General features: G+C 47.5%; 1 protein-coding gene across 1 annotated transcript in view; it reads right to left on the bottom strand.

The window, feature by feature from the left end:
• Positions 1-2,515: 2,515 nt before the first annotated feature.
• The window catches only part of LOC119343974 (putative disease resistance RPP13-like protein 1), a 12,150-nt gene continuing 3,074 nt past the window's right edge, over positions 2,516-11,591 (bottom strand). Inside the window, exons 3-6 of the mRNA XM_037614658.1 lie at positions 8,412-9,033; positions 4,942-7,060; positions 3,148-4,185; positions 2,516-3,031 (exon numbers count right to left, since the gene is read on the bottom strand). Coding sequence (XP_037470555.1) covers positions 2,898-3,031; positions 3,148-4,185; positions 4,942-7,060; positions 8,412-9,033 — 3,913 coding nt within the window. The 3' untranslated portion in view covers positions 2,516-2,897. The remainder of the gene's footprint in view (positions 3,032-3,147; positions 4,186-4,941; positions 7,061-8,411; positions 9,034-11,591) is intronic.

Here is an 11,591-nt window from a genome sequence, read left to right as displayed (position 1 = left end):
GTAATATAACATGGCAGCTAGGGCTTGCATGGCCATCGGCGGCAACACACCGGGTCGCGGCAGTCCCGCACCTTGTGGTCGCGAGCCAAGCATCGGAAGCAGTGGCCCATGTGGCTAATGTTTTTGGGAGGGGCTGAGGAGCTACGTCGGGGGGAGAGCTGGGGTTGCATGCTATAATAGGAAGAGATGAGGGCCAGGGCCAGGGCTGCATGGGCGCGTAGGTGCTGGCGGCAGTCCAACGGGTGCAGAGGGGACCGTATCGGGTTCCCCGTTGTCACCTCCCGTGATCTGCATGCATGGGGAGGAGAAGATGTCGCTAGCGCGCGTCGTCGACGCAGGAGATGCGGTTGACCACAGAGGTGGGCCCGTGGGGCGCGACAGAAGGCCAGGAGCACATGCGCCCAACAGCGGACGGCTCCTTCTCGCAGCACGAGGAAATCCGGTGGAACGGGACAAACACCCTGTTGGAGCCAGAGGGGCATGCTGTGCGGTGCCCAATCCGAGAGCCTGCATGTGACTGAGCGACGCCGAGGGCGGCAGGCCGAGGCGACAGAGATTGACAGCGCTGACGCGGAGCCGCGGGCGACCAAGTGGCATTAGGGGGGGGGGTGTGCGCTACAGGAGAAGGGAGGTTGGCTGACTCGAGCCTCGAAGAGCCAATGGGAAGCGGGTTGGGTTCTGGGTAGGGAGAGAGAGGGGATCGTCCCATATCGCATTGGTTGTCCGTAGCGCTGAGAGCCGCAGGTACGGACCTGTCTATAGAAGTAGCACGCGAGACAGAGAGAGCGGAGGCCACTGCAGCTGTAGGGGATGGCGCAATTGCCAGCGGCGGGGGCTGAGGAGGTGAGACAAGCCAAGGGGCGACAAAAAACCTAGGTAGTGAGCCGTTCGCAGGGGGTGGATTAGCATGGAAACGGACCACAACCTGCTTAAACCTAGGTAGTGAGCCGTTCGCAGGGGGTGGATTAGCAATAGAATGAACTTGGCAACGTGCAAATTAGCAACAGTAAACGAGAATAAGCGGAGATTGACAATATGGATTAGCGGGCGAGCCAGCGAAGATCCAATCCAACCATTGACCAAGGCAACCATGGCCGCCGCCGGTGGGGGCGGCGCCGGCAGGAGCACCTCAAGCCAGACCACAGTTGGAGAGGAGAGCGGCGACTCATCAGACAGAGGAGAGCATACCGGGGAGGAGAAATAGAGCATGCAGTATTGAAGCAGAGCGTCGCCCGACCCGTCGTCCCCTGGCAACGGGCGACGCAGCATGCCGGGAGTCGAAGCCGCGAGGAAGCCTGAGCGGAGAGGCCTCCCCCGCGCTAGGTCGAGGACAGAGGCGTTGGAGATGTCCGTCACCACGGGTCCCGACTGCAGGGTGGACACCGGAGCGCCAACCGCCCCGGGATGGGGCTCGGCGGCATGGGCGCCCGCCCCCATAGATGGCCTCGGCGGGGTGGACGCCGGCCCGGGGGCCGCCGTGGCCAGCGGCGGTGGCGGGGCAGCCTGGTCGCCTATCCTAAAGCTCCCAGCGCCACAAGTTGCTGACCATATATATTTTTAGAGAGAGGGAGAGAGATCATGTTGGTACAACGCTATCCATCCCATCCAGTATATGCACGATGGGCAGAAACACTTCCCATAGACATCACAGATAGATTGTACAAATCATTCATGCAATCACTCTGCAGTTCCATCGCAAAAAAAATAAAAAAATAAAATCACTCTGCAGTTGCCAGGGTACAAAACGGAACCCTGGATTTTCTTCCATTCAGGTGAATGCAACTCTGTCGAGCTTCAACTGTCACAAACAGAAACACTATGGACTTACTCCGCGCTGCGCTTGAACTGTCACGAGCACAGTAGATATGCTGTCATCTCGATTCTTCTATTCTTCTCTAAGTAGTAATAAGCGACTTCAAACACATTAATTAGAATGGCATGTCTAGAACACGGTCAGAGGTAACAGGTGCTACAATTGGATGATGCCCAAACCATATTAAAAAATCCAAGGCTCAACTCACAGCCATTGTCGTTAGAGATTCTTCAGGTTGCGGCAAACCAGCTGAAAGAATATAATTCACATAACACTCTGTCTCCATTGCGCTACATTATTAAAATGTTTTCTCAGTACAACTAGGGCGGGCTTATAAAGCCAATTACACTCTGTCTCCAATTACAACTTGAAGTAAAAGAAAGCTTAACTGAATTTGGAAACAGCAGGAAAACCTTCTTCGGGACGAACCTTTCTATATCCAAATTCGTACTTCTAAACTACTCCCTCCGTCCCATAATGTAAGACGTTTTTTGACACTACTAGTGTCAAAAAACGTCTTACATTATGGGACGGAGGGAGTAATCCTCTTCACTAGTAGGGATAACTAGAGATACAGTATATATCTCATATGGGCTAGCTGCCTGGTGGAAGCTGAACTCTTGGTGTGGCTGGATTGGACCTCCCTCGTCACCTTCCACCTGCTCACATAAGTTTATAAGTACATGAGAGACATGACCGACACTTCATGTGGAGTTTCTAATATCAAGGTTTCCCATTGTCAAAGTATATATACTAGTACTATAAATCTGCTAGCTTGATTGTCCAGATCATGCAGTGTTATTGAGCGAATGGACAATCAAAGCATTATATAGCCAATACAGGAAGAAAATATATAGTTGCCAGATGTTGCTAATAGATGCAAGTATTCATGGAGTTAGTTTCTTTCCAAGTAGTTTAATGTATCACCAAAGGATATAATGGTTCCCACTGACATGAATTAAGCAGTGTCATAGCAGAAGAAGGAATTAGGAAGAGAACTGCGACTTGAAGAACTGTTAATATCAGAGAAACAATATATACCAAAATCACTAAGTGGAGGGGGGGCGTCTTCTGACCTCCATAGCTAGCTATCATCCACTTTCTCCTTTCCTCGATTTGCTTTTCGTTGTCGGTGCTCTTCCTGTTCCTTGTTTCCATCTCCTGAACTAGATGCAACTGCTGCTGCTTCTTGTTCCTCCTCTGCGGCCACTGTGAGGACTGACCAAGCAGAGCAAATTAAGATCGATGGAACCAATAGGGTATTGATGAAACAAATATAGCGAATAGATAAAACACTAATCTGAAAAAATACATTAAAAGTTGCGTTATTTTACCTCTAGATTCGATTATGTGCTGGGACAGTGCATCCCTCACCCCGACGGCGTCCTCGTCTGCTACCTGCCGCACTTGCTTGCTGTACTCCTGATCGCTCGGCATGCCTGCATGCTCCTCCTCCTCTTCCTCCTCATCCATATCTATCACTATGTTATGCAACATCCAGCACGTTTTGATTGTCGAGAACATTTCATGTTTATTACTTGGATGCCAACCTTCTCCCTGCAGGCACTTCCACGTGTCTTTAAAACCTGCCAACGCCCTCAGCGCAACGACTGTAGCTGCAGAGTGTCTCCTGTTAAATTCCACTTTGGAGTCTGAGAGTGAGCGGTCATTCTCTATCCGGTAAGGTGTGAGGAGCCAAGGTCGAAGAGGATGTCCTGCATCACCAATGATGTACTCGCCGACTTCTAATCCACCACGAGATGATACCTTCAGCTTGCTACCATTCAACCCAGTACCCCTCTCGCAGGACTTGAAGAGACTGGAGTCCTGCAAAATGATCAACTGGTTCATGCTACCTGATAGGTTCCACCAAATGTTTGTGAGCCTCATATCTGGATCAACAATGGCTTGCAGTAGGATGTTGCCGTTCTCCTCATGGCCACGGTCTTGTGATCCAAACGTGATATGAGTTGTATGTACAACACCGCAGCAGTTTGGCAGGCCATGGATCTTGTCGAACTTGCGTTTGATCTTCTCCATTTTGGCAGAGCCTGGCCAGCCCAAGTGGTGCATTGCTCGCTGGCACATAGCCTCAACAAACATCCGAGTTACCAGAGAGACAGTTGACTCATTCACACCAAGAGAGGATCCTACAGTCTCAGATGGCTCACCAGAGTTCAGCATTCTCAGAGCAATAGCCACAACATCTTGTAAAGACAACACTTTCCCGTCAGCAAAGGTGTGATTTTTTGCCATCATATCTTCAAAAAGTGGGATCTTCACCAAGCAGCAGACGTAATTGAAGGTACTTCTTCTCATTTTGTACACATACTCAAATCCTTGTGCGTCCACCATAGAAGAAGACAAGGTTTCTGCATGGATAGAAAAACAAAGAACTAGTTATACACAATCTATAATTAGCAAGGCAAGAGCAAACATATATCACTCTTAGAGGCGGACCCATGATTTGGGCATGACCAGGCGTGAACCGTAGCAGCGAAAAAACGTCGACAAATTATAACCACCCACCCCAAATAACACCACCACAAATGCTGATGAAATTAAGATGACATGGGCATGTATCAAAATGCACTCAACCCCATTATCCATTTCATCTTCTATTTCTATGTACTCAAATTGGAGAAAATCAATTAATCCTGAGAGCAGAGCATCAATTAGTGCTAGTATCTCACGACCATGCCAATGCAAAGTTGCAAACTGATGCACTTGCATACTAGTGGCTGGATGATTGATCAAAGCCTTGATCAAATTGTTGGTGAGGGATACCTATACTAGCTAGGCCCAGTCTGCCCCGGGTGCAGTTCCGTCCCTGATTACTGCTCTAGGTCTGTTGGACTCAAGGTAACCTAGTAACCTAGGAGAACAAGTAATTAAAAAGGGAGTGCAACCAAATCAGAAATGATAGCCATAAGTTGAAGAATCCACATGTACAGTTGCATGGCTAAAACTTAACTTAATTAGTTGCATGTTGCGTATAAAATATATTTAGTCACCACGCACTACAAATATATGGTTGAAAGGCGGGGAATAAAATGAAATGAACTTATAAACTGATAGATACAAAGTGCCCAAACAAATTAATGCAAATTTCATATCTATAATTTTACCTTTAAACACATTAGATCGGCTAATATTTGAATCCAACTCGTAGTTGTCTCTTCTCGTGTACAAGATGTACCATTTTCTTGGGTTGTTTCCTTCAGCTGCATATGCCTTGGCATGCTCCACATGGCTGAACTTGTCCCACTCGATGCCAGATTGTCCCGCGGCTACCGCAGAGAGCAACCATAGTCTGCAGAATAACTGCAAATGCCTTAGCTTAATGTCTCGCATGTATTCTGGAAGTTTTTCGATGGTGTAATCCTTCAGGACTAGCCTCTCGAGAGAAGCGGTGCACTCTAGCACCTTCAACTTTGGGCAGTTCATGATGGCAACCTTCTGCACATTTGGGAGATTGGTGATCCTCTTCAGGTTGGGGCAGTCATTAACTGTAAGCTCAACCACAGAAGGAAATCTCTCAATGTAGCTAAGGTTCTTGACATGTTCTAGACATAATATTTTCAAAGAGATTGCATTGGAGGCAAGGCCTGGAGGAACATGCCTCAGTCTGCATTTATTGAGCACAAGCTCCTCCAAGCGAGGCATGGCTTGTACTCGCTCCTCCCACTCCCACTCCTCCCATTCCACCATTCCGATGAAGATCAATTTGTTTAACCTTGGAAATGAGGCTGCCCCCACCTGCATGAATTCAGTCCCTACATGTTTGATGCATGGAGCACGAGAGACCTGTAGAAAGTGCAGACTGGGCAGCTGGCAGAGCCCATTGGGAAGTTGTGTGCAACAAGCAAGATCATAAAAAAATATAGTCTTCAAGTTGTCAAGGGGCACCATTGATGTGGACATCATCCATCTCGGAAGTTGCCGGGCAAAATACCCGTAGATATGAAGATATTCTACACCATGTGGAGGGCAGAGCTTATCGAAAACCTTCTCAATTCGTTGCTGCTCTTCCTCAGAGACACTTTCCTTCTCATTGACTAACCCATCATCTCCCAGTTTACTAGTGCAGTTTAGGTATAGCCTGATAAGGTGCATCTTCTCACCGATCCTAGCGTTAGCAGCAAATGAGGCAGCAGATACATTCTCTAATTCGGTTAATTCGAGAACTCTGAGTTGAGAAATAGGCCCCAACTCATCCAAACTACCCCAATCACCATCCATGTGTGCTCGAAATATATTTAGTCTCCTCATATTTGTCAGACCACTAAACCCTCTAGGTACCATACTTGCTTGGGGAAGTGAAAGTAACCTCAGCTGGTCAAGCTTCACAATGCTATGAGGAAGACTCACCAATTTTGTACATCCAAAAAGGTCAAGGAATTGCAACAGTTTGATCTGGCCAATGTTCCCCGGAAGTACAGATATATCAGCATTTACTAGTGCTAGATACCTCAGGTGCTTGAGTTGATGCAACGATTCAAGCAATACAACCATATCTGCAGATTCTATATGCAGAGCCCGCAAACTAGAAAAAGTAACCAATGAATGACCAGGCATCATCTTAATCTGGATTGTTGAGATCAATGTTCTTGCTGATTGATGCACCTGTAGTAATTTCCAATCAAGTTCAACTGACTGTGATTCGCTAGTTTCTATGGACAACCGAAGAAACTTTTGTGAACCAAGTTTAGCAATAATATCATTGTCTCCGTCTTTAGCTACGAGTGCTTCATCTTTAGTCATATACTGAGAAAATGAACGAACAACATCATGCATGTGGCAAACCGATAATTCAACATACGATTTATCTGGCTCTATAAGGTTCCTAGATACTAACTCCTTGTAGTAATTTCTTCCCAGTTCTTCTAAATCACCGGAGTTTCCATGAATAAATCCTTCGCTTATCCACATTTCCACGACTTGCTCCATATGAAAATTTCTACTTTTAGGAAGAAAATAATAGTATAAAAAGCACTGCTTCAGGTAAGAAGGCATATATTCATAGCTTAAGTATACTGTGTGGTTGAGATCATTGGGCATTTTAGTTGTTGACCATTTAGAATCATCCAAAACATGCTGCCAGTCACGACGTAGCCCCCCTCTTTCACGCAAGAGTCCTCCCATCACTTTAATAGCAATTGGTAAACAACCACATTTCTGTATAATTTTCAGTCCAATATCCTTTAGCGTATTGATGTGATCTTCATCTATCTCAGTTGAGCATACCTGCGAACATACAATACAAGGGACCAATACATTTAATTAAATATGTACCAAGATCCTCTAAGGCACTCACTTTTACTTCGTCTGTAAACTATTGTGATCTAAAGCATCCTATATTAGTTTATGGGGGGATACCTCTTAAGAGGACTAGTTGATGTATCTATCCATTTATCAAGGTATGTTTGGTTATGTACAGGAAGTGCATGCCAAAAAGAATGGTTATTAATTTATTTAGTATTTACTTATCTTTCTCCGACATACCGAAGATTTCTGCAGTGGCTTCCACATGTAACTTACATACTTTATGCGTAGATAACATTTTTTATTTCCCTTTCATTTTACAAGATGGAACACACTGCTGGAAGAATATACTTGGACACTACTCTCTCATCTCTGTTTATAGGAAGTAACTCCAAATTTAGGAGAAATCATATGTTTTATTCATTTTCATATTGTATGATAACAAGAAATTATCTTATCTCTCAAGTCTCTAAAATGCATAATACTACGCCAAACATTAATTAGTAAATTTGCATGCAAATTTTTAGCAAAATTCCTGCCAACTTCTAGTCTAGTTATTTTGGTGCTATATTCTTTTGTTGTACTGTCAGGGGTTCACCGAAATTATTATTATTCTGTCTTGAAATAACTTTTCATATATATAATGTCCTATGACACTGTTGAGTAGTTGCGCACTTAGATCTTCATCCCATATGTTGGAAAACGAGACTAGATATTCACAAAAGGTTACTTACTACATGAATATACGACACAGGTAAACATGATACATATATAATTATCCAAATTCTTAATTATTTCTCAAGCTTGAATAAGCAAAATCTAGGTGTCTTTCAATGTATCTCAATAGTTTTGTGGCATATTTCCTTGTTTGGCACCATGCTTTGTTGGCACTTGCAAAGTAATCTTAGCCTTACAAAATTACTGACAACCTCTTATCTCCAAGAGATAATAGTACATAGAAGTCACTAAATTACATGTAATAATTAATGGCTCATTAATTTGGGAGAATTCTAACATTTCTTGTACTACCTCCGTCCGGGTTTATTAGGCCCCCTTGTATTTTGTGCCAGATTTTGACCATCTATATTATTAAAATATATAAATTACATGATACAAAAATTACACCATTATATTTGTGTTTGAAAGAGCTTTCCAACAATATAATTTTTGTGACATATAGTTTACATTTTATTAGTTAAATTTGCAAGTGAAACTTTAGCACAAAATACAATGGGGCCTAATAAACCCGGATGGAGGGAGTAATTAACTACATAGTAATGTTAGTAAGTAGATGAAGATAATGAAAGATATTAGAGTTTAATTAAGAAAAGACCTGCTTCTTGAGCAATGACCAAGCATCCTCAGGCACTAATGTGTCGACATGGTGGTACGGCCATATAGCTCTCATCCCTCGGGCAACATCTTCATCTCTGGTAGTGACAAGGACTCGGCTGCCTGAAGCACCAACATTAACTAAGGGTATTTTCAGCACGTCATCCCATGCTCTATGGTTCCACACATCATCCATTACCAAAAAGGTCTTGTGGTCAATCAATGTGTTCTTGAGGGTTTCATGAAGGCTGGTCTTTGCACTTTCCGGCGGTTGGGCATCTCCTCCAGCTTCAATGATGGCCCTTCTCAGCAGATCAACATGACTGAAGTTATGGTTGACGCTCAACCATATCTTTTTGCTGAATTCACCTTGGATTGCCTCATCATTGAAGACCTTCTGGGCGAGGGTGGTCTTGCCGATCCCACCAACACCTACGATAGCAACCACCTTGATGCTATTGTTGACATCCTTTCGCGTCTGCATGATTTGGGTCACCAGTGCTCTTGTGTCTTCCTCGACCTTGTCTCCAACAATAGCCGACCGGTCAAAGTCCCCTACCTTCTCCTGGCTTGGATTACCATGGTGAGAGGCATGGATGTTGCTGCAATGATCCTCATAGGCACTACCTCATCTACTTCCCAAAACCCACATATTAGTCAGATCTTAATCATGCAATTGTTTGAGGATTGATTTAATGCAATAAAACTGGGTAGTAAAAAGGTACGATCAAAGTGTTAATAGCCGGCTGGATCGATATGATCCATGGAGGCGTAAGCATACAGGTTAGCTAATTAATTTTCTGGCTCATGTAACAGCCAAGCATAATACGTGGGGATGCTAGCAGTAAGGCCAGCTTTGGCTCAAAACAAAACAAACCCCAGAAAACATAGTCGTCAGCTATTTTGGCTTCCCCTTTTTCTTCAAGTAGTGTTTTTTCTTCCAAATGGAAATGCTTCCATAACAAAAGATACAAAAATACAACACATATATTTGCAGATAACAAATGTGATCAACCAAGAATTCCATGGCAACGAGCACCACCATCATCTCGGTACAATAGCATGAAAATTCATGTGGCATAAATTGGAAGTCAATATGATGGCTATTTTCACCACATAACAGAGAAGCAATGTAATAGCAGGCCTAGTTAACAAACAATCTACTCTTGGTCAATGGATTCAGTGAGATAAATGAATTACTTTCCCCACATAAACAAGAAAATTCCAAGGAACCAACAGGAACATCTTATTAAACTAGTAGTCTCTTAACTAACTAGCAGATCTCACAAATTTTACACTGCTAGACTCGCACGGTCAGAGAAGAAAAAAATAAATAGCCAGCAGTGCTAGTCTATCATTGGCTGTAACATGCGGGTATCAGGAAAGGAAGTGGCCACGTTTTCTGCATCAGGTTCAGTCCAGGAAAATTTGAGAGCCCCTGGGGAACTATGCTAGAGCAGAGCAATCATCACTTGGAAAGAAAAGAAAAAACAGAGCGAGAGGGTCAACCTTCTTGTTCTGTGCACAATCATGGTGGGCGGCGCGGACGACCTCGCTGTCGAGCTAGCCCAGCTCGTCGGGCTCGAGCGTGGGATCCCAGTCGTTGCCGTCCATGGAACTGGAGGGGCGGAGAGCTCCTGTTCATCTGAATCGAAGCAAAAAAAATCGATTGGGGATGAGGGAGAGAGAGAGAGAGAGAGATATAATGAAGGAATCAAGGAGAGATGAGACGAGGGGGAAAGTAGGGAGGGACATTGTGCGGGGCATGGTCGTCGCCGGCGAGGTCCATCTTAGGCCTCCTGTAGGTCACGGTCATCGTCCTCTGCTAGTCCGTCGCTTGCTGCTCTGAATCTCCGGATGGCGAGGCAGCTTCGCGGCCTGGGAGACGGAGGAGGGAAGCCCCTAGTGAGATCCATCGTTGGCCGCCGCTTCCATGGGGCCGCTGCAACCTCCGTCGCCATGGATCTCGGGCCGCCATCATCGGTTGGAGGCGGGGAGGTGGAGGCGGAGGACGGGGATGAGGAGACGAGAGGCGTGGCGGCGGAGGACAGGGATGAGGAGAGGCAACGTGTGGCGGCGGTGGATGGAGAAAGAGACTGGGGACTGGGAAGTGTGTTAGGGTTAGCTTTTATACGGGGAAAATTTTAGGGCTTTAGGCTGGCTTTTTCGCGGGCTTGCGGAGGTGTAGTGGGCCGTTCATGACGGATTTCAAAACTGTCAACAGAAATCCGTCATGCATTAACAGGTTTCTTGTAGTGAGACGAGCAAAAAAGAATCCGCCTTTGCACCCCTGGCCCACCCCCAGCATCGAGACCCAATAGGTTGGCCAACACTGGCATCCATCGACCCATCCTGCAACCCGGAGCGCGAGACGAGATTGGTCCTGCAGCACCGTGGGGCGGGGACGAGGTCAGTCCTGCTACACCGTGCGCGAGAAGAGCTCGGTCCGACGGCACTATGCGCGAGACGAGCTCGGTCCTGCTGCACCGGGCGCGAGACGAGCGATGGACCGTAGCTGGGAAAGGGCCAGCCCTTTTAAGGGAGTAGCGACCGAGCGCCGAGGATATGGAGTGAAGGCCGAAACGGTCCGATCGCAGACAAGCCGATGCCGGAGAAGCTAGCCGCCGCCGCAAGCAGATCCGCCAAGCCACCATGGAACCGCCACGACACTGGGAGTCCATCAGCCGGACATCCACAGGTCGCCGCCCACGGCCGGAGCAACGGCCACGCCCGGCCGCTGCCCTACCCACGTCGCCCGGCGAGCTCATAGCGCCGGAGCTGCCGGGCACGCACCACCGCCACCACGCGCCGCCGGCCGACCCCCACCACCAGATCCGGCTGGATCCATCAGGGGGTCGACCGCGCGCCACCTCCCGAGATGGGAGCGCCGCAGCCGCCCCGCCACGCACGAGGCCTAGGGCACCGGCGCGCCGCCACCAGCCGGCTGCCCCGCGAGCCCGCCGCCGAGCTGCTGAACCCCGCGAAGTCCAGCACCGCAGCTCGAGGAGGCCGCCCCGCGCCGGCGTCCCACGAGCAGGGGGGAGAAGGGCCCCGCGGCCGCCGCGCCCACCGGGCTTTGCCCGACGGAGCTCACCGACGACGGTGGGGGGAAGGGGAGGAAGGAGTGACCGAGGCGCTGCAGGAGCGCCCCCCCTCCCGGCACGCGCGGGCGCGCCGTGGG

Source organism: Triticum dicoccoides, unplaced genomic scaffold, assembly GCF_002162155.2.
Source record: "Triticum dicoccoides isolate Atlit2015 ecotype Zavitan unplaced genomic scaffold, WEW_v2.0 scaffold14921, whole genome shotgun sequence".
In the NCBI taxonomy this organism is placed as follows: domain Eukaryota; kingdom Viridiplantae; phylum Streptophyta; class Magnoliopsida; order Poales; family Poaceae; genus Triticum; species Triticum dicoccoides.
This window is presented reverse-complemented; position numbering and strand designations above follow the sequence as displayed.